General features: G+C 40.7%; 1 protein-coding gene across 1 annotated transcript in view; it reads left to right on the top strand.

Moving 5' to 3' along the window:
* Positions 1-24530, top strand: part of adamtsl3 (ADAMTS-like 3) — a 726995-nt gene that overhangs the window by 423618 nt on the left and 278847 nt on the right. Inside the window, 2 exon segments of the mRNA XM_073033006.1 lie at positions 11993-12119; positions 19183-19257. Of these exon segments, the coding sequence (XP_072889107.1) occupies positions 11993-12119; positions 19183-19257 (202 nt within the window).

The raw sequence follows: 24530 nt of genomic DNA, 5'->3' as shown, positions 1-24530 counted from the left end.
CACTCCCTATGGGGTAGAAAGTTAAGATTCGGCCTTTGAATGAAAAAACATTCTCATTTCAACCCTAACTGGCCTATTCCTTATTTTGAAATTAATATTCCCAATTCCAGATTCTTCATCCATGGAAACACTCTCTTCTGTCAAGCCACTGCAAGTTTTATACAGTGGGAGTTCCCTCATTCTTCTAAGTTCCAGAGAATTGAAGTCTAGTGTATTTAGTCACTGTTCACGTGTCACAAAGCTTTCCAGGAGTCAATCCGGCATATCTTTGTTTCACTGCACCTGCAACACTTTTATTTTGAAGGTGAGGAGTCTAAAATTACAGACATTTTTTTCATGAACTGATCCGTACAGTTCACTTCAAGCCGAGAAAATGAGGGAGGCTGGAGAACGAGAAGAAAAAAAAAGTGGGCCAAAAAAAAATCAGGACTTTTAGATGTTCATTTGAATATTGATGGTTAAGATGCAATTAGTCAAATGGGGAATCTTGATTACGTGAGGAAAATTGCTATAATATATTCTGTGGTTGCTTGTACTGGAAAGGAAAATCAGGTCCTTGAATCCACAGATGGTAAAATTTTAAATCCTTTTCTGTGCAGAAGTAAAGTTAACACGATTTAGTACTCTGCAAAATAGCAACATTTTATTCCTTAATTACATTAGGTCAAAATATCTACTTCTCTCTCAAGGGATGATATGTACATAGGCAGATCCTCGTTAATATGATATATTAATGCTGTCAGCAGTTATTATTTTACTTCAGTATTATACAAGCCATGTGTTTTGCAGGACTGATAATATCACTGGAACAATACACCAACATGCTGATAAACTAGAAATAACTATTTGCAACATTTGTAAGATAACTGTATTTTCACTTATCTGCCATTTTTATGCTTGTATTGACCAATGTATTCCACATACATGTGTCTCACAAGAAGGGATATTTTATTTATGGTAAAAAAAAATAAAATTGATTAAAAAGTAATATTTTATAGATAATTAAATAACTTTAAACAGATTTACCTGAGGAATGTGAATAAAAGTGGAGCTAAAGCAGATGTTTTGTGTAGAAAAAGACAAGCACAAACAGTGAGTTGAATGAAATAGAATACAATATGCTGGAAATACTCAGCAGGTCAGGCGATGACTGTGGAAAGGAAAAAAAAAAGAATTAACAAAGTAGTCTTTGTCTGTTTCTCTTTCCACTGGTGTTTCTAGCATTGTCTGCTTTTCCTTTGAATTTCCAACATTTACTGTTCATTTGTTTTTCATATCTTATGAAGTGAATGTCCTGTTTCTTTATATTAGTTTTAGTTTGTATAGCAGATCAAACAACAAAAATAGTAGTTTACACAAAATGCTGAAGAAACTCACCAATTCAGGCAGCATCTATAGAGGGGAATAAACAATCGATGTTTCAGGGTCTTACCCTGAAATGTAAACTGTTTATTCCTCTCAATTGATGCTGCCTGACTTGTTGAGTTCCTTCAGCATTTTCTATATGTTGCTCAATATTTCCAACATCTGCCAAATCTCTTGTATTTGAAAATAGTAGTTGTATTTTTTGTGTTATTTAGTTTGATGTCTGTGTCATTAAGATTAAAATGGAGAAAACTGCTTTTGTAGTGTATGATTAAAATACTGTTTTGACAATCTGATAGAAATTTGATCATCTGTTAAAAGAGTTAAACAAAAGGTTGACAGGAGTGAAGATAGGACCAATTAGAGATAAAGATGGGAAGATGTGCTTGGAGGCTGTGGAAGTGAGCGAGGTCCTCAATGAATACTTCTCTTCGGTATTCACCAATGAGAGGGAACTTGATGATGGTGAGGACAATATGAGTGAGGCTGAAGTTCTGGAGCATGTTGATATTAAGGCAGAAGAAGTGTTGGAGTTGTTAAAAAACATTAGGACGGATAAGTCCCCGGGGCCTGATGGAATATTCCCCAGGCTGCTCCACGAGGCAAGGGAAGAGATTGCTGAGCCTCTGGCTAGGATCTTTATGTCCTCGTTGTCCACGGGAATGGTACCAGAGGAATGAAGGGAAGCGAATGTTGCCCCCTTGTTCAAAAAAGGTAGTAGGGATAGTCCAGGTAATTATAGATCAGTGAGCCTTACGTCTGTGGTGGGAAAGCTTTTGGAAAAGATTCTTAGAGATAGAATCTATGGGCATTAGGAGAATCATGGTCTGATCAGGGACAGTCTGCAACGGTTTGTGAAGGGCAGAGTGTGTCTAACAAGCCTGATAGAATTCTTTGAGGAGGAGACCAGACATATAGATGAGGGTAGTGCAGTGGATGTGATCTACATGGATTTTAGTAAGGCATTTGACAAGGTACCACACGGTAGGCTTATTCAGAAAGTCAGAAGGCATGGGATCCAGGGAAGTTTGGCCAGGTGGATTCAGAATTGGCTTGCCTGCAGAAGGCAGAAGGTCGTGGTGGACGGCGTACATTCAGATTGGAGGGTTGTAACTAGTGGTGTCCCACAAGGATCTGTTCTGGAACCTCTACTTTTCGTGATTTTTATTAATGACCTGGATGTGGGGGTGGAAGGGTGGGTTGGTGAGTTTGCAGTTGACACAAAGGTTGGTGGTGTTGTGGATAGTGTTGAGGATTGTCGAAGATTGCAGAGAGACATTGATAGGATGCAGAAGTGGGCTGAGAAGTGGCAGATGGAATTCAACCTGGAGAAGTGTGAGGTGGTACACTTTGGAAGGACAAACTTCAAGGCAGAGTACAAAGTAAATGGCAGGATACTTGAGAGTGTGGAGGGGCAGAGGGATCTAGGGGTACATGTCCACAGATCCCTGAAAGTTGCCTCACAGGTAGATAGGGTAGTTAAGAAAGTTTATGGAGTGTTAGCTTTCATAAGTTGAGGGATAAAGTTTAAGAGTCGTGAGGTAATGATGCAGCTCTATAAAACTCTGGTTAGGTCAGAGTACTGTGTCCAGTTCTGGTTGCCTCACTATAGGAAGGATGTGGAAGCATTGGAAAGGGTAAAGAGGAGATTTACCAGGATGCTGCCTGGTTTAGAGTGTGTGCATTATGATCAGAGATTAAGGGAGCTAGGGCTTTACTCTCTGGAGAGAAGGAGGATGAGAGGAGACATGATAGAGGTATACATGATGGAGGTAGACAAGGAATAGATAGAGTGGACAGCCAGTACCTCTTCCCCAGGGCATCACTGCTTGATACAAGAGGACATGGCTTTCAGGTAAGGTGTGGGAAGTTCAAGGGGGATATTAGAAGGAGGTTTTTTACTCAGAGAGTGGTTGGTGCATGGAATGCACTGCCTGAGTCAGTGGTGGAGGCAGATACACTAGTGAAATTTAAGAGACTACTAGACAGGTATATGGAGGAATTTAAGGTGGAGGGTTATATGGGAGGCAGGGTCTAAGGTTCGGCACAACATTGTGGGCCGAAGGGCCTGTACTATGCTGTATTGTTCTGTGTTCTATGTTCTGTCCAGACTAGTACCCTTCCTGTAATATCATGGGCTTTTATCTTGTTTAGCAGCCTCGTGTGCAGCACCTTATCAAAGGCCTTCTCAAAATGTAAATTGAAAAGCATCCACTGACTCTTCTTTGTCAATGCTGGCTGTTACTTCCTCAAAAAAATTACATCAGGTTTGTCAGGCAAGATTTCCCCTTAAGGAAACAGATTTAGGAAGCGCGCAGAGCTGGGTAGAACTTTATGCGGAGTCTGTCAGGACTTTGTGCAGAGCTTGAGATCAGTGGGACAATTACTTGTGGGAGAGTATGCAAGAGATTTGAAAAGTGAGTGGGGCCTGCTGGGATTTTCTGCTGAGCTTGAAATCGTTTGGGTTACTTGGCACCTGGCAAGGGCCAATAAAGTGACGTATAACTGGAGAGGCCATTATTGGTGTGGGAACAGAGGCTGTGGGTGAAGAGAATTCAGCAAGAGTGGTGGAGGCTAAAGTGAGGTTCCTGCCAGTTTTCTCTTTCTTTCTTTATGTGTGCCTCGCTAGAATAGTGAGAATGGATCCCAAGTTGGTGGTGTGCTCCTCTTGCAAGATATGGGAGGTCTGGGAGATCTCCAGTCTTACTGATAGCTATGTCTGCAGTAAGTGCATGTGAGTAAGCTCTTTACAGACCATGTTAGAGAGTTGGAGCTGATGACCTTCAGTTCATTCGGGAGACTAGGGAGGTGATAGATGGGAGCTACAGGGAGGAAATCGTACCTAAGTTGCAGGTTTCTGTCAGGAGAAGGAAAGTGATTAGACAGTTAGTGCAGAGTACCTCTGTGGCTGCTCCCTTTAATGACAAGTATGCTGCTCTGGAAAACTTTTTTTTGGGGGAGAGCAACCTAGCGGGCAATGTTCCCTCTAATTTTTTTTACAGCTGCATGCCCCAACCGTTGCTCTGAAAAGGAAAATTTTTATATGACCTGAAAACTGTGACACACTTTATTAAAACATGATATTAAAGAAAACTCCAGCTGCCTAGCAACAAAAGCAATGTGTGTGGGAGCATTTTGGTTAGTGTTCGGCCATGCACCCTTGCAGCTTAGAGTCAACAGTGCTACCGAAGGAAAGTCGTAGCATAGGTCTTTGGTATTGAATGTGTCTCAGAAGGGAATGGAAAGAAGAGCAGAGAGCTGGTGATATGGGATTCAAGAGTTGGCGGGGAGCAGCCAGAACTTGTGATACATTGGTACCAACAGAGAAGGGATGAGGGCCTGTAGAGAGCATACAGGGAGATGAGCAGGAAGCTGAAAAGCAGGACCTCAAGGGTAATCATCCCTGGGTTTCTCTGTGTGCCACGCACCAATGAGTATAAGAATAGGACGGTATGTCAGTTCAAATGTGATGACAGGAGATCTGGAACATCTAGTCAAGAGGAAGAAAAATGCACACTTAAGGTTTAGGTTGCAAAGATCAGACAGGGCTCCAGGGAGAAGCAACGTGGTCAGAAAGCAGCTGAAGGATGAACTTAAGAGAGCTAGAAGGGGGCATGAGAAGGCCTGGGCGAGTAGGATTCAGGAAACCCCTGAGGAATTCTGAACAAATGGGAAGATGGCAAAAGTGATGGTAATATCAATCAGTTATAGAAGAGTAAATATAAGCCTGGAGTTGGAAGAGGTAGGGAAGGTCAGTAACGAAAACTGTGCTTCAGTACTCACCAATGAGAGTGACCTTGACAAATGTGAGGACAGCTTAAAACAGGCTGATATGCTGGAACAACACACACAATATTCTGGAGGAAGTCAGGCAGCATCTATGGAAATGAATAAACAGTCTACGTTTTGGGCTGAGACCTTCAGGACTTTTTTTAAGGTATGCTGGAAGCTTTGAAAAATCTAAGGCTACGTAACCTACGTTTACTACGGGAAGTGGGGGAAGAGATTGCTGTGCTTTTTCTGGTGATTTTTGTGTCCTTACTGGCCCCAGGAATAATATCAGAAGATTGGAGTGTGGCGAATGTTATTCCTTTGTTCAAGAAAGGTAATAGAGATATTTCTAGGTCTTAAAGACCAGTGAGTCTTCCTTCTGTGGTGAGCAAATTATTGGAGAGGATCTTTAGAGTGAAGGTTTAAGAGTATTTGGAGAACCATAGTCTTACTAGGGGTAGCAATGGTGAGCTGCATCCTGGGATGTTCTGGGGCACATCATCAGTGATGTAAATGAGGGTCATTGGGTGTTTCAGGACTTTCAACGTCAGACACTCTGGCCCACGTGACCCAGCCAGAGTTAATCAAGCCCTGGCTTGTGTCCCAGCAACATTGGTCCACGGATCACACCTCTTGATCCTTGACCATCTGTAGGCTCACTCAACAGCGTCTGTGATTGTCCTGATGGCTCTTCTCATTGAAGCCATCATAATGCCAAGGAGAGAGAAGGTTCTTTGGAGTGAGCATCCAGCAAAACCTCTACACCTCATTTCTATAGGCTCACACATGCTCTCCACCCCGGTCTTTGGCACTACTCTTCCAGCTCCTGGTACTTTGGCCTTCTTATTCTTGAACAGCCCCTCAAACAGCATTGTGAGGGGAAGGTCGTACTTCACACTCCTGATTGAATTCTCTGTGGAAGTGACGTTAATGAAGGTAGAGCAGTGGATGTGGTGTACTTTCGTAAGGCAGTTGACAAGATTCCCTATAAGACCATGTGATATAGGAGCAGATTTAGGCCATTTGGGGTCTCGTCCGCTATTCTATCATGGCTACTTTAAGATCCCTTTCAATTCCATTCTCCTGCCTTCTCCTGTAGCCTTTGATGGCCTTACTAATCAAAAACCTATCAATCTCCACTTTAAATATATCCAATCACAAATGAGAAACTCTCCAGATGCTGGAAATCTAAAGCAACACACACAAATGTAGAGGAAATCAAGCAAGCCAGGCAACATCAATGGAAAAGAGTACAGTGGACGTTTTGGGCCAGGACCATTCAGCAGGACTGGAGAAGAAAAAGATGAGGGGTCAGAGTTAGAAGGTGGGGGAAGGGGAGGGAGAAACACAAGGAATATATCCAATGACTTGGCCTCCGCAGATGTCCGTGACAATGAGTTCCACAGATTCACCCCAGTCTGGCTAAATAAATGCCTTTTCATCACTGTTTGAAAGGGACGTTCTTGTACTCTGAAACTGTGCACTCTGGTCCTAGACTCCCCCACTACACGAATCATCATCTCCACATCCACTCTATCTAGGCCTTTCAATATTTGATAGTTTTGAATGAGGTCCTCCCTTATTTTTCTAAGTTCCAGTGAGCACACAAACCAATCTTCCATCCTTGGGACTCACTTTACATCGCACGCTGTTCGAGCAGTGCTGTCAGGATAATCAAGGTCACGACCCACCCAGCCAACACACTTTTTGTCCCTTTCCCCTCCGGGAGAAGGTTCAGGAGCTTGAAGACTCATACGGCCAGATTGGTGAACAGCTTCTTTCCAACTGTGATAAGACTTCTGAATGGATCCTGACCAGGATCTGGGCCGTACCTTCCAAATATCCGGACCTGTCTCTCTTTTTTTTTTGCACTACCTTACTTTCCCTTTTCTATTTTCTAATTATGATTTATAATTTAAATTTTATTATATTTACTTTGATTTGTACTCCAGGGAGCGTGAAGCGCAGAATCAAATATCGCTGTGATGATTGTACGCTCTAGTATCAATTGTTTGGTGACAAAAAAGTAAAGTAGAAGTACAGGCCCATATCCATCAAATGTTCCTCGTACATTAACCCTTTCATTCCTGGGATCATTCCTATGAACCTTCTCTGGACTGTCTCGAGTGCCAGCATGTCCTTAGTAGGCTCATTTAGCGTCAGGAGGCATGGGAAGCAGGGAAACTTGACTGTGGGGATACATAATTGGCTTGCTGACAGAAGGCAGGCTGAATAGATGGAGCATATTCTTCCTGGAGGCCGTGACCAGTGGTGTTCCGCCGGGATCCGTGCTGGGACCATTGCTCGTTGTGATTTTTATAAATGTCTTGGATGAGGAAGTGGAAGGGTGGGTTTGTAAGTTTGCAGACTGCACAAAGCTTGTTGGAGTTCTGGATAATATGGAAGTTTTTCACAGGTTACAACGGGACATTGATAGGATGCAGAGCTAAATTGAGAAGTGGCAGATGGTGTTCAATGCAGGAAAGTGTGAAGTGATACAGTTGGAATGTTGAACTCGAAGACAGAGTACAAGGTTAATGGAAGGATTCTTAGAAGTCATAGAGATCCATAGATCTACATCCATAGACCCCTCAATTGCCACGCAAACTGATGGAGGGGGTGGGGTGTGGGTTGTGTTGGCCTTCATTAGTTAGAGGATTGAGTTCAAGAACTGCAAGATAATATAGCCCTGTCAAACTCTAGCCAGACCACACTTGGAATATTGTGTTCAGTTCAGGTCTCCACACCTTAGGAAGGGTGTAGAAGCTTTAGAGAGAGTGCAAAGGAGATTTACCAGGATGCTCAAACAACACACACATAATGCTGGTGGAACACAGCAGGCCAGGCAGCATCTATAGGGAGAAGGACTGTCGACGTTTCGGGCTGAGACCCTTCGTCAGGACTAACTGAAAGGAGAGATACTAAGAGATTTGAAAGTAGTGGGGGGAGGGGGAAATGCAAAATGATAGGAGAAGACCGGAGGGGGTGGGATGAAGCTAAGAGTTGGAAAGGTGATTGGCGAAAGTGATACAGAGCTGGAGAAGGGAAAGGATCATGGGACGGGAGGCCTTGGGAGAAGGGGGGGGGGGGGAGCACCAGAGGGAGATGGAGAACAGGCAGGGTGATGGGCAGAGAGAGAGAGAGAGAGAAAAAACAAACAACTAAATATGTCAGGGATGGGGTAAGAAGGGGAGGGGGCATTAATGGAAGTTAGAGAAGTCAATGTTCATGCCATCAGGTTGGAGGCTACCCAGCCGGTATATAAGGTGTATATAAAGTGTTTATAAGGATGCTGCCTGGATTAGAGCAGTTGAATGTGCTAGGGCTTTTTTTCTTTGGAGTGATGAGGAACAGCCTCAGTGTTTTGGAACTGCTTTTTTCAAGGAAATAGTTTAAAAGGTATAAAAAGACTACCTTATAACTGAGTAACAAATTATGTAGTTAAGTGAGGCACTGAACAAATCAGAACACTATCAATACTACAACAGTATGTAAAGCTGTTTACTAGTTCCCTATAGTTATCGACGGAGGAATTCTCTTGATTGACTGTAAATGAACAAAATCACGGTAAGCACCAAGTGTAAATAATGGACTGTCTTCATACAATTTGCAAAAATTTCATCATCTATATCTTCATTTTCATTGTAACATGCAGGTTAATTGTCAGTACATTCAATTTCTTTGTAGTCCCTAACTTGTTGAAGTAGTGAAATTCTTTTATTTCACTCCCAACCATTTCTGACATCTCCAAGCGTGAATGCTTGAAACTGTAGTGAGCAAAACAGTTCTGAATTGTCTCACTGCTCATTTCTCGCCAACTATCAGTGACAAAAATTGCGCTTGTTTAACACAAGCACTACTTATCACTGATGCTATTTAAAATTATTTGCTCCAAGCACAGTGTAATATCTAACATCCAAGCAAGTTCATACATTTGATGCTAGTTAGAAATGTCCAGCCACAATCTCCTACTCCGATTACCTGGGAAAAAGAGAGAGAGAGAGAGAGAGAGAGAGATTATCATGTCCAGTGATGAGAAGCAACCTGCGTGGGAGAGTTTTTAAAGCTGAAAAGCCACTCTCTTGACCTCTGAAGTCCAGGTCTAGTGGTATGAACAACAGTGACAACTAGGGTATTCCTTGCATGCTGTGATGACCGTGACTTCTTCTGTGCCTTCACCAGAGGTGCTACTCCTCTCTGGAGTAGCACGCACGCACGCACGCACACACACACACACTCCCCATTTTAAAACTTAAAGGGTGAATTCTAGAATATTATAATCAATAACTCCTAAGGGTTTCTTTACCTTAAGCTCCCTCAATCAGATCTAGTTCTTTACATAACACCCAATCCAGAATTGCCCTTTCCCTGGTGAGCTCAATCACAAGCTACTTTAAAAAGCCATTTGTTAGGCAGTCTTTAAATTCCTTATCCTGGATGGGCACAACACTCCCTACCAAGTTACAATCTGGTCGATTCATCTATCAACCCCAAATCCCCATGGTCCATGGCCATACCACATGAAAGATGCCTTTAGCTGATCACAGCCTTTCCCATTTGTCTATTCCTCCCCATTTATCTTTCACTCCTATTTTTGTACTTCTATTGAGAGGGTATCAACCTAAAAGATTAATTTTTTTCTCTATCAAAGAGAAACAGGCCCTTTGGCCCATCTAGTCTATGCTGTACTGCTACTCTGCCTAGCCCATCAACCCGCACCTGGACCTTAGACCAACATTTCCTTCCCAATCATGTATTCATCAAAATTTTTCTTAAATGTTGCAGTCAAACCTGCATCCACCACTTCTGCTGGCAGTACATTCCACACTTGCACCACCCTCTAAGTGAAGAAGTTCCCCCTCAAATAACATTTTAGTTTTTCTCTCTCTGTGAATTTCATTTGACCAGCTGACTGTTTCTACCATTTTCTATTTATTTTTTCAAACTGCACAATCTTTTGGTTTTGCCTTGGGCAAATGTCTTCTTGTTAGTTTCTAGTTTTGAGATTACATCAGTTTGATGAAGTCAATCAAGTCTGAGATTTCTGGGTCAGTTGCTCCAACTACCTGAGAGTGAGTCTGTTATCTGCTGTTTAAAGAGGAAGCAATCCTTATTCCAAACTGAACTTCACTTAATAAAAATTGTTTTAAGTTGTAAATGGGTTATTACATGGAGATGGACAATATTTTGTCAAGTGTTTTCTCAATCTAAAATCTGTTTTATTGTGAATAAATCTGGTTGGATCGGCCCTCCTTCCATTAACTTAAGTACTTGGGGCACATTAATCACCTACAATGACTGTTCACATTGCTACACAGGCAAAGTTTGTGCATGTGAACAATCTATACAAAGGGAATAAAATCATGAAAATAAGTTTTTAAAAAATCACGTTAACTAATAAAGAATTTTTTGTCGCTACGCTGGATAAGAATTCCTGGTGTCCTTTAAACAATACAACATGATTCATGTCAGATTCACATTAATAGAGAGAGACAAAAAGTTGGTTTGACGATGCTGTTAATTTATAGTCAGTTTTCCTGATTGGACACAGACTGTACTGTCATTTAACAACTCAGACTTCAATTAATAAGAGGCACAGTTAGTTCAGTGAAACTTCTGACTGGCTTTTTAAATGAAGAAAATGGTCTTCCTCAGAAATCTGAGCTAAGACAGCATGTTCATGTTGAAATCTTTTTTTTTGCATTTGTGTTGATCTTAGCAACAGCATTAACCATGTTTATATAGATTGTAAGTTACTATGAGCAATGTTATTGTACTTATCACTTAACACGTAAGGCTCAAACTTGCAATAAGTGATATTATGGTATGTGCATGCAATGTCTATGTATCAAATTCTTTGTCCCACTTTCTTGAGGAAAGAAAATGAATTGGTGCCTCCATCAGTGTAATTTGATGCAAACGTGTCGGGTTCTCAAACCATAACATCTCACGGTAATTTGAAGTATTATATGACATGCTGTGTTGTTAAAAATGTCCAAGCCTTTAAAGGTATCGGTTTGCTTTGTTAATCCCAGATGTGCAGAAAGAATATATTTGATATTGTTAACAAATCCTTGAGATGTATCAAGGGTTTTCATATCAAATGAATTACCTTATGAAGCATCATTGTCATGTCAACAAATACTGAAGCCAATTTCTGCAAAGTAGAGGCAGAGAAAACTTGCCAATTCATCTGCTTTTGATTGAATGAAGAAGCTGAAAGGCGTAATTGGAAAAACTCCTGCTTGCTCAACTTGCACTGTGGGATCCTTTATATCTACCTATACTGGCAGTTAGTAGCTTGCTTTGTAGATCAAACTAATGGCTCCAAGTAATTGTACCGATGACATTGTAGCAATAACAATCCCCCAGTTTAGGATTCACCTAACAATCCAGTTAATGCCCTTAGGTCCTGGAGAATATTTCAAACTGAGCCAAGCTGGCACTTAGGTAATCATCAACATGCTTTTGAGTTTGAGTTGAGCAATCTAGCCACATTTATCAAAATAGGCATAAATTGCCAGCAATTGGTTCTGTGACTTGGACCACCCCATAAATTTATATAACCTTACACTAAAATGAAGGTTTTTGCAGCAGAAGAATTTATTTCATACTGTATATCCGATGCAGGTTATTTGCCTCTTTTTTAAAACAAAGCTGTGAAGTTTTCCAGAATTGAAACTGTACGTTAAAAATTCCAACCTCGTTAGTTGTCCAATAACATGAGTCGAGCTGTGACAGAGCGAAGCCGGCATTAGAATGTAAAGGGTAACTTAAAAATAAACACAATTCCTGAAGCCAGAGCTGTGTACTGTCGGCTTCAGCCTTCTCTTGACTGTGATGTTGTTGTTGGCAGGTGGTGGGCTGTGATCGGCAACTCGGGAGTAAAGCCAAGGAAGACAACTGTGGAGTTTGTGCCGGCACTGGCTCAACATGCAGGCTTGTTCGAGGACAGTCCAAATCACACGCCTCTCCCGAAAAATGTGCGTCTCTCAATTTGTTGCTGACGTTTTTATGTTACCTGTCTATAAGTGAACATTTATTCTGCAACCTCTGTTAGAACAGAACATGAGATTTATTCTAAATGGAGAATTATTAATGATGTTCTTAGCATTTTTTCAGCTTGTGTGTTACCTAGTATTGGAATCATGGAGTCATGGAAGCCAGTCCTTCACCTCAGAGTATGTGCTGACTATCAGCAAGGCGTCTACTGTACATTAATCCTACATTCATTCCTTCCTCTCTACTCCCCACATTTTTATCAGCTTCCCACAGATTTTGTCACCGACACACAAGAGACAAGTTACAATGGCCTGTAACCTACCCACCTGCATGTCATTTGGATGTGGGAAAGAACAGGGGCACAAAAGGAAACTCATCTATTTGCGAGGAGAATGTGTATAATTCTATACAGACAGCTCCCAGGGAGCAGATTGAATCCAGATCTCTGGTGCTGAGAGGCAGTGGCTCTTACTACTTAGTGTAATAATTAACAGCACGCAATAGGAAAACCCAACTTTGATTCTTTCTAGTTTGGAGAGCACTGCCTAAGATAGGAGAAGCAAGTTTAGAATAGGAGAAGCAGGCAATGAGTGCTGTCTTTCAATTGGCCACAGCAGAATTCTCCACGATTGAATGATTCCTGTCATAAAATAAAAGTATGTGTTTACAGATTGGGTAACAAAAAGATCCAGCTGAATTATTATGGTCTCCCTTGCAAAAATAATAATGAGAAAAGCTAAAGAGATATTAAGAGACAGTCGTTGCAATATAATTGCACCATGGTATAACAGTCAGTGTCTGCAGAGAAGAATAAGAGGAAAGAAAAGTCATTATGAGAGAGAGCAAAATTCAAAATCAGGGTTAATATCATTGGCCTACATCATGAAATTTGTTGTACATAGCAAAAAAACTATAAATGACAATAAATAAACATAAAAAGGGAGCAAAAAAATTAGTGAGGTGATGTTCATGGGTTGTTCCATTGTCCATTCAGAAATCTGGTGGCGGAGGGGAAGAATCAGTTCCTAAAACATTGACTGAGTGCCTGCAGGGTTCTGTCCTTTCTCCCTGATGGTAGCGGTAAGAAGGGGGCATGTCCTGAATGATGGGTGGCGTCTTTTTTTGAGGCATCGCCTTTTGAAGATGTCCTCGATGCTAGGGTGGAACAGGCTGGGTTTGCAAACTTCTGCAGCCATACCAGGCAATGATGTTAGAATGCTCTCCACAGTACATCTATAGAAACTTTCTACAGTCCTTGGTGATACATACCAAATCTTAACCTCCTGGTTAAATAAAGTCACTGTTGTGCCTTCTTGTAGTTGCATCAATATGTTGGGCTCAGGATAAATCTTCAGAGATGTTGACACCCAGGAACTGGAAACTGTTCCATTACTGATCTCTCAATGAGGTGTGGTGTGTTCTCCCTCAACTTCCCCGTCCTGAAGTCCACAATCAACTCTTTGGTCTTATTGATGTTGAGTGCAAGGCTGTTGTTATGACACCACTCAGCCAGCAGATATAGCTTACTCCTATATGACACTTCATTAATATCTGAGGTTCTGTCAACAACAGTTGTGTTATTGGTAAATTTATTGATGGCATTTGAGCTGTGCCTAGACATACTGCCATTAGTATAGAGAGAGTAGAGCAGTGGGCAAAGCATGCATTCTTGAGGTACCCCTGTGTTGTTTGTCAGTGAACAGGAGATGCTATTTCTGATCCACACTTATCTCCTGATGAGGAGGTCAAGGATCTAGTTGCAGAGAGAGGTTTAGAGGTTTTGAAGTTTGTTGATTAGTACTGAGGGTGTGATGGTGTTGAATGCTGAGCTGTAATCAATAAACAGCAGCCTGTTGTAGGATTTGTTGTTATCCAGGTGGTCCAAGGCAGAGTGGAGAGCCGGTGAGATTGTATCAGCTGAAGGCCTATTGTAGCAGCAGGCTGACTGGAGTTGGTCCAGGTCCTTGCTCAGGCTGGAGTTGATTCTGGCCATAATCAGCTTCTCAATGCACTTCCTCGGAGTTGATGTGAATGCAACTGGGCAGTAGTTGTTGAGGAAGCCCACCCTGCTCTTGTTTTCCTTTGCTAACTCATCAATAGTGAAGTTATGCCTCCACCCTATATTTCCAGCCTGGGACTCTCAAAACTGAATTTAAAAATCTATAGGGATATTGTTTTGCATTTGGATTAACTTCAGCAATATCTTAGGGTTTTGAACGCCCATATTTTTTGTACATCCCTGTGTATATAGGGAAAGAAAAAGATGATAGTGCTCTGCACATCCAGCTGTAATAGTTTTATTTTTATTTACTCATTTATTGTTTAATCGATTGATTGAGATGTAGCGCAGAGTAGGCCCCTTGAGCCACACCACCCTGTGATCCCCCAATTTAATCCTGGCCTAATCATGGGATAATTTACAATGACTGATTAACCTCCCAACCAACACATCTCTGGACTGTGGGAGGGAACTGGAGCACCCAAAGGAAACCCACACAGTCACGGGAAGAAAGTGCAAACTCCTTACAGGTAGTGGGAAGGATTTTTTATGGTTAATTGGGTTATTATCATCACATGTGCAAAGGGACAGTGAAAATTTTGTTTTGCATTCAATCCATACAGATCACTTCATTTCAACAGTGCATTGTGGTAGTGCAAATGAAAACAATAATAGAGCAGAATGATGTGTTACAGTTACAGAGAAAATGCAGTACAGACAGACAAGAAGACGCGAGGTTAGAATGAAGTAGATTGTTAGGTCTGGAGTCCATTTGGTCTTTTATAAACTTTGTAAGGAATATTAAACTGAAAGCAACTCATTGTTTTACTTACAATTAGGAAACTGCACTAATTTCTCACATCCATAAGAATAAGAAAATGCAGCGTAGTACTTAAACAAAGAAAGAAATGGACAAGCAGTTTCTATTATCCCATTCCAAAAATCGAGTATCAATATTGAAAGAAAGGAAGAGTTCATTGGCATGGCAGGACAGGAACGAATTGTAAGAAAGCAAAACAAATGGTTGCAGCTGACAGGTCTGCTGGCCTCTCACTGATCAACCTCGGAAGACCTCAGGAAGGGACCCTACATTGTATTGAGTGGCAAGGTTGACCTGAGTGGCATAGAGAAGGATGAAAGGGTATTTCACTTGTAGAGATTGTAGTGGATGTGCTAGGGTAGTTTGAAGGACGACCTGCAGTTGAAGAGGCGAAGGGCTAGGAGTCGTGAGAGGAAAAGCACTATGCGAGGGGATTGGAGCTAGAGGGAGACACTGAAGGCCCCACTTTGCTTGTGGTCCCTGCCCCATGTGGGGTTGCATTCCTTGCCATATCAGACAGTCAAGAAGAAGAAAGATAGAATTGAATATGGAAAGTAAGCAAATCCTCTTCATAGGAAAATGAGAAAAGTGAAAAAATACCAAATAAAAGGGTTTTGCTGGTAGAGAATGAGGGAGAAAGAGCAAACAGAATTATTGGAAGTTGCTCAGATTATTATAGCTTCCAAATACTGCAGTACGAGAGGTTGACTCGGTCTAAAATAAACTATTAAATGGCAACACACACAAAACACTGGAGGAACTCCTCAGTTAATTCTTAAATAAATTATCACCTGTTTATCATACTGTGTCTTTACTAATTGCAATGTCACCCCAATGATTTAAGTTTAATTATGGTAAAATGGCAGAGCACTACTCAAAGATAAGCTTGGAGACCATGAGTAGGGAAGCACAGATCCCAGAGAATGCAGTACTATAGAAAACAATTGTATCAAACAATTATAAATACTCTTCATTGCTTCTGGCTGACATTTTCTAGGGAATAGATGCATATAAAAGATAAAATGTATAACTTCACAAACCTACCCCTAATTTGCCAGTTAGAAATATTAAAAGATGAGCACTTGATCTTCAGAGGCCGAGACTTTACTGCAGCTCTAAGGTGCTCCTAATGTGGCTGTTGTCCTGCTCACTAACGTAGCCCCAAGCCTTTTATCAAGAAAGTTAAGGACATACTTCTTTACCTGTCTCGAATCCTTCATTCTGTTTTCCCCACCGAGATTTACCTGAACTTTCTCAATCACTCCCATATTCTTCCAGCCCTGGTTAGTTTAATTTCTGGTCCAACAAGCAATTCCTTGTACCACAAATGTTTTACATTATAATTGCAGTTTCTCAGTCAAATTAACACCACCTGAAGCTCCTTGCCTTCAAGCTTCAAAACTTCAGCAAATATGTGAATGAAATATTGCAGATTTAGAATGGAACCTGGCTCTTTTTAGTCATCTACCTGAACATTACATCACTCTGTCAAGGAAACCATGTTGCATTTATTACGTGAATCATATTTCCAAAGTAACTTTTGATTCATTAAAGTGACATTGATTTGTTTTTGTTGTAAATTCCAGAATAGTTACAGTATTCACAATATATTCACCATATACCTTGATTCTTGGGTGAAATTCTGAATGGTTTTATGAATCTAATTAATCACTTAATGTAGTCCTAAAGTTTTGGCAGGGACTAGTGCTAAATAACATCACCCTTTCCAGAGAAAACATGCAATGTGGCTTACATATAATATTTATTGACTTAAGTATGGGTTGTTCTATGGAGTATTGTGCTTAAAATTCATGATTTGATCTTCTATAGAAATGTGCTTGATCAGTCCTTTTCTAATGTTAGAGACAATAGAAAAACCTATTAAAATGGGTTATCAGTGCATTCACTGAGCTCTCCAATATTCATCAATACTGACAATCTGATTTGGGTTGACAGGAGAAATATGATAATTTATCTGTTTGTCATACTTCGCAGAGAGTGGAAAATAAGGAGAAAATAACAGCCAAGAAGCATATTTCAGATTGTGCACTGGTTATTTCTGATGCAAATAACCATGATAGATAAACACAAAATTAACTTGGAACCTAAGAATGAGTCAGTACCTTAATGAGGAAAAAACAATGAACTGGAGAGTGAATAAAGAGCATAGATCAATAGAAAGTACCTTTTGTTCTTAACAATTAGTACAAATATTTAACATATTATGTAGTTTATCAACAAAAGATTTATTTGAAGCTGCTTCATGCCTCTGTAAAAAATAAGAGGGAGGAATATCACACAATGAAGAAAGTATGTGTATTGAATACCATGCAGCAGAATTACCAGCCAAATTTAATGTGACCCGAGTTATTATTTTTTAAATCAACTTGAAAATAAAAAACTGTAAATAATAACCACCAGACACTATGGAGGTAAACTTAAAGAGTTGGAGCAGCAGTTAAAAAGAAAGCTGTCAGGGACCTGAAAGACGTGGGATTGTAGTCAATTTTGGAAACAAAATAAAAATGACATTTTCCATTTACGAGATCAGTAAAATATAGTCATTATGCTGCATAAGACTGAAGTTTAGCCTGAAGCAATTTCTGCTCTAATGCTGCAGTAGATTTGCTGTCTATTGGTTTTATCAAAATGATTAACAGAATCCTATATTTAATGCTATCTACAGGTATTTCTTCTTTTTGCACTGCATGTGCAATATAATTGTACGTGGAGCAGTGAGTTCATTTCTGCCCATCTGTTGCAGCCACGTCAGTGGTTTGCATTCCCTGTGTGAAGTGGCGAGTTGTGCACTATTCTGCATGGAATTCAAACAGGCGTGACAGAGCAATCAACAGCAAAGCACATTGATTCCAGAAATGCCAAGTGTAGAATGATTTCCAAGCTGTTTTAAATTTACAGTGTAATTTTATGATGCTTTGGCATTAATTGGCTCTGTTGCCAGTGTCATATTTCTGCCAGCAAACAGAAAAGATGAATATAGACCGTGTTTTACTTAAGTGACACCAATATAATGATTAAGAACTTAATTATATGATCACACACTAAAATGTAAATCATTTTTATGAATTTTTAATCATATTACTAATGGTTGACTACTTTCAAACATATTAAGAACATTCTTCTTTGGATGTTTAAACTCCTAAATGTTTTAAAATCATTTTCAAGATGTAATGTAAGCCATATTTCCATAAAAATGTGCCATGTATTTCCAACCTCCTGGTATGGAATTTGGCACAATCTCAGTTTTGCTAAGTACTGTGATGAGTGAAAGCAGAAATGGCAACATCAGCACTTAATGTCAAAGGTAATAACTAGAAGGAACAGCAGGAATTTGGCAACATTTTTTTTTTCTCATTTCCAAGACTTTGGAAGCAAAAGTGAAGTTGAAACTTGTTTATATATTTATTTACTTATATTTAGAGTAAATATGCCCTTCTGATCCAATGAACAAATCCCACCTAATTACATACACCTTTGTGACCAATTAACCTACCACCCCGTCTGTCTTTGGAATGTGGGACAGTGGCAGCATTGGACCTGAATCACTGGCACTGTAATAGCATCATGCTGTAACCACTTCCTTTCCTCTGAAATCAAGAAGTGAAAAGATGTATGTTTTATGATACTGTTACCTACCTAGTTCCTAGACTAAACCATTTTGGCATAATCATATTAAGCTATTATTGGTCCACGGAGTCAACGAATACATGACCATTTTTCGTAAACTGACTTAACTTTTTCTCCTTTGCATATCAATCAGCAAGACTGTTCAAAACTTGACAATTGACTGACAACCTCAGAGTTGTACCTTGCTTCTTAAAATGTGGAGATGTATCCATGAAGCTGACTCGCTGATGTTCTTCTTATCTGTTAAAGCAATCATAGTTCAAAATAAGTTACCACACATCGTTGCTCTCTGCTATCACTATTTAAATTCAATACAGATTTAAGATGGAGAATGAAATCACAGACAAGTTCATTCTTAGACTGATCTTGGCTTTCTGAGTGTGAGCTAGAATTAACCTCAGTGTGTTAGAGTGAGCAATCATACTTTTTGACATTCCTGGTAGCATACATCAAAATCAGGGTGCCGAGTGAACTCTCAGATCGGTAACACAAGTTTGGTGTGATAGATTAACAAACTTTAATGTTTATCGAAGCATGTCTGAAGCAAAACTGACTTTCATTTTTCCCTACTACTTAGTGGAAGACACAGTGATTGCAGTTCCATATGGGAGTCGCCATGTGAAAATCACCGTGAAAGGACCAGCCCACCTCTGTAAGTTTCCATGAAAGCTTTAACAATTACAACATTAAGGCACAATAGTCATCTTACTCAGGACCACCAGTATTACACATCAAAAAGAAATGCTTACATGTAACTTTATTTTCCAACCCTTTGATGTACTTGATGGTGTTATCAGTAACTGTGATAAATGGGCTTAAAGCACATGGACAAAAGCTCAAGATAACTAAATAATATAAGTTAGCATTATTTTCTCATTCACTCTTCTGAATCATAAACATTTGGATAAACCCTCCAATTCAGCACATGCTTAGTTGGAATGTTGTGTTCAGTTGTTAAGGAATTAGTTTTCTGTAAAGGAATATTGTTTATTTTATAAAAGCTGTGGGCCACAATGGTGTCAATTTCTACTTAAATTGATTTTCCAAAGTGTAAATAGTTCAACAGTTATTTAAATATGGGTTTTCCATGATGACTCAGTGATTCTCAAACTTTTAATTTTCTAATGATTCTGCAATTTAATCTTTTACCCACTGATTTAAGTCTCACATTGGAAATCCTTGCATGTCTGAGAAAGTAGCTGTGTGACCTGATACCAGTTCCTTGGTAATGTCTGTTGTAAGCTGAGCCCTGGAAGGCTATTCATCCTATGCAATTATACCTCTTACTCTTCGTAACTCCCAGACAGCCAAACTAATTAAAATAGTAACAAAAAAATGTTGGAATTCTTTCCACAGGTCAAGTACAACTGTATAGAGAACAGTAGAAAGGGGTATAAATTAGATCACCGTTGATGTTTATTTTACAAGCTTGCAGATGTACTTGGTACAGAGTGAGCTGTCATATCTATTTCCAGGTCGTTGAAATTTTCAACTGGTCATTTCTCAGCGTAAGTCATGCCTGCAATCCTGATGCCATTTCTGTACAGATGACCATCAAACGAAGTCATTTCCATTGCAACATTCCTTTTGTAGTATGCTAGGGAAAATCTGACCATGTTATTCGAGGAACTGCCATCATTGAGCAATTACATATTAGCAGCAAGCACAGTGGTTGACTGGGAGTCCGCTAAGACAAGACTCAGTCTTACAATTAAACTTTCTGCTGCAGTCTCCAGTTCCAGACAATGATTTCTGAAATTACTGAGCCCTTAAAGTACAAAGCCAAACCCTGACTAGCATCCACTAAGGTCCAAAACAACACACCGACTTCCCGTAACCCTACCCCACCGTGATCTTCCCTGTTCTCTACTTGATAGCTGCTTCAGCTGCTTACCTGATTGCAAACCCTTGCCAACTATGTAACTTAATTAGCTCTGCCCTGGTACAACCCCTAGCCTCTTACTTAATTGTGCCCCATTACCCCTCTATTTCATTCCATCCTCATCCCCACTGCCACTGTCCCTCCTCCCAGATCTCCCTCGGTCTTGCGTAGCTCCATGGTAACGCAGTGGTAAGCGTGACGCTATTACAGCGTAGTGTGTCAGAGTTCAGAGTTCAATTCCGGCATCAATTGTAAGGCGCCTGTACGTCTTCCCCGTGGAATGCGTGACATTTCTCCGGGCACTCTGGTTTCCTCCTACGTTCTGATGATGTACCGGTTCGTACCTCAATCAGTTGTTGTAAATTGCCCTGTGATTAAATCAGGTGTTGCTGGGTGGTGCGGAGCAAAGGTCTGAAAGGGCCTCTTCCATGCTGAGACTAAATGAACAGATAAGCTCCGCTATCTGTTTAGTGGCCTTGGACCTTGGATACTTCGGAGGTTTTCAACAGCAGACCCACATCCACAATGACTGGCAATTTGGTCTCGCTCATCCTTGCCTACCAAAGTTTTGGAATCTTTCCTTTTAAAACATAGAACAAAACAGCACACGAACATGCCTTTCAGCCCATGTTGTCTGTGTTATCTATGGTGCAAATAAAGTTAATCATACCTGTCATATATAATCCATATCCATCCATTCCCTTCTGTCTGCTAAATGTCTCTTAAATGCCTCTATTACATATTTCTAGTGTCTGTTTTATTTTTTCTTTGTAAAGTGCATGGTAAATTTGTTATCAAAGTACATATATGTCACCAGATACAACCCTACCCTAAGATTCATTTCCTTGTGAGTGTGCTCAATTAATCCATAGAACAATAACGATAACAGAATCAATGAAAGACTGCACCAACTTGGGCATTCTGCGACAAACTGTGTAAATACAAAAAGTAAGAAGTAATAATAAAAAATAAATAGGCAATAAATGTTGACAACATGAGGTGAAGAATTCTTGGAAGTGAGTCTGTAAGTTGTGGGAACATTTCATTGATGCAGCAAGTGCAGCTGAGTGAAGTTATCCCCTTTGGTTCAAGAGCCTGATGGTTGAGGTAATAACTGTTCCTGAACCTGGTGGTGTGAGCCCTGTGGTTCCTGTACCTTCTTCCTGATGGTAGTAGTGAGAAGAGAGCTTGACCTGGGTGGTTGGAGGTCCCTGATGAGGATGCTCCTTTCCTGTGACAGTGTTCCGTGCAGCATTATTCCTAAATGAATTGTCACGGGATTTGTAATTTGGCTGGAGCTAATTGGGTAGGAGTGGCTTTCAATAGCAGAGCAAGGTTGACTAGATAGGTTTAAGTTTCTATTTTGCTGTTAAATTAATTAAGTAGTGCAAAACAAAAAAAACAGTGAGATAGTATTCATGGGTTCAATGCTCATTCAGAAATTTGATGGTAGAGGAGGAGAAGCTGCGCCTGAAACATTGAGTGTGCATTTTCAGGCTCCTGTACCCTCCTCCCTGGTGGTAGCAATGAGAAGAGGGCACGTCCTGGGTGATAGGGCATTTTTTATCATTTTGTGAAATTGAACAAAAATAGATGATAATTGGGCCGATCTGGATCTGGAAAAAAAAACTGAACAATTATGTATTTTGTGAACTAAAGTCAAGAGGATGCAAAATCATTAAACCAGAATGTACTTGCTTGTTTCTGCACCGCAACCCCGCCATGCATGTGGCCAATTCCCAAGTGACCCTAAGGCCTTGATACTGAGGCTGTTTTGCAAAGAGCAGAGGTCTACCCAGTGATCAGTCCTCAGGTAGCAGAAATCAGAGCTCTGCCTCCACACTGTCCGTTGAACCTTTTGACAGCTTGTGCTGGCAGAGATCTTTTCAACTGCTACAAATTTCTCTGATAATTGGAGACACGTGAAAACAGTTGAAATACATTTAAAATAATTTCTTTAAAGGATGTTTAGCAAAAAATGAATTTCTCATATTTATTTGAGATTTTCTTTGCATATTCAATGAAAGTAAAAGCAACCCATTTGCCTTCACTTCCAATTTCTGTCAAGTTTGGGGAAATTTAACCACAACATTGAGGAACAAAGTCAATCTTGTCCTTCAAGTGATGATGATCCAGATCTGACCAGGACCAGAAGCCAAGAAATTAGTATTTTAGAGTTATACAGCAAGGAAACAGGAACTTCAATACACTGAACACTAACCATCAAACACTAATTTACGTTAGACCTAAACTAAATCCATTTTATTCTCTTCCCCTCCCATCCACCCCCAGCAACTCCTTTCTCCAATTCCATCACTCACATGCACATAAGAGGCAAGTTCCACTGGCCAATTAACTCATGACCCTGCAAGTCCTTGGTATGTGGGAGGAAAATGGAGCAACTCAGGAGTCTTATGGTCACGGAGAGAACAGGCAAACACCACACAGACTGCAGGAGTGGTTATGACTGAACCTGGGTTACTGGAGCTGTAAGACAGAACTCCGTCTAGCTATTTCATTGTGATGTATTGTACTGCTGACCCAAGGGCTGCTCCTAGGTGACCTTTCTCCCTAGAACTGCTGGCTATCACTCAGTATAATCCAGCCATTATTCTATCTTACTAATGTGGACACCTATACATCCAAGAGCAGGGTTCTATTAAATCTTTTCCTAATACTCTCTTCCTACACTATAAGACATAGGAGCAGATTTAGGCCATTCAGCCCATTGAGTTTTCCCCGCCATTCATTCATGGCTGATTTATTATCCCTCTCAACACCATTTTCCACATAACCTTTGATACCCTTACTCATCAAGAACCTATCAAACTGCACTATAAATATACCCAATGGCTTGGCCTCCACAGCTGTCTGAATTCCACAAGTTCACCATCCTCTGTCTAAAGAAATTCCTCCTCATCTCTATTCTAAAGGGACATCTTTCTGTTCTGATTTGGTGAGGGGTGGAGGTATGCCTCTACTAAAGGAGGTGTAAGGCTCTCCTTCCCTTTACTAGCTTGCAGGTTACCTTTGGGAAAGGTGTTGCACCTGCTTAGCCCCCTGTGAAGCCATGAGAGCAGGTAGTGGATGGTAGCATGTGCAGTTGGTGCATATCACAAGTCCCGATTTTGCGACCACTGATGCCAGGCAGAAAATCTCTGAAGGGTATTGATAATGGCTGGTGCCACCTGTCTTGTAAAGTGACAATAGACAATAGACAGTAGGCGCAGGAGTAGGCCATTCACTGTGGTCATGGCTGATCATACACAATCAGTACCCCGTTCCTGCCCTCTCCCCATATCCCTTGACCCCGCTATCTATAAGAGCTCTATCTAACTCTCTCTTGAATGCATCCAGAGACTTGGCCTCCGCTGCCTTCTGGGGCAGAGCATTCCACATATCCACCACTCTCTGGGTGAAAAAGTTTTTCCTCATCTCTGTTCTAAATGGCCTACCCCTTATTCTTAAACTGTGGCCTCTAGTTCTGGACTCACCCATCAGCGTGAACATGCTTCCTGCCTCCAGTGTGTCCAATCCCTTAATAATCTTATATGTTTCAATCAGATCCCCTCTCATCCTTCTAAATTCCAGTGTATACAAGCCCAGTCGCTCCAATCTTTCAACATATGACAGTCCCGCCATTCCAGGAATTAACCTTGTGAACCTATGCTGCACTCCCTCAATAGCAAGAATGTCCTTCCTCAAATTTGGGAGACCAAAACTGCACACAATACTCCAGGTGGGGTCTCACCAGGGCCCTGTACAGCTGCAGAAGGACCTCTTTACTCCTATACTCAATTCCTCTTGTTATAAAAGCCATCATGCCATTCGCTTTCTTCATTGCCTGCTGTACCTGCATGCTTGCTTTCATTGACTGATGTACAAGAACACCTAAATCTCATTGTACTTCCCCTTTTCCTAACTTGACTCCATTTAGATAGTAATCTGCCTTCCTGTTCTTGCCACCAAAGTGGATAACCTCACATTTATCCACATTAAACTGCATCTGCCATACATTTGCCCACTCACCCAACCTGTCCAAG

The sequence above is a fragment of the Hemitrygon akajei genome, chromosome 30, assembly GCF_048418815.1.
Source record: "Hemitrygon akajei chromosome 30, sHemAka1.3, whole genome shotgun sequence".
Lineage (NCBI taxonomy): Eukaryota > Metazoa > Chordata > Chondrichthyes > Myliobatiformes > Dasyatidae > Hemitrygon > Hemitrygon akajei.
This window is presented reverse-complemented; position numbering and strand designations above follow the sequence as displayed.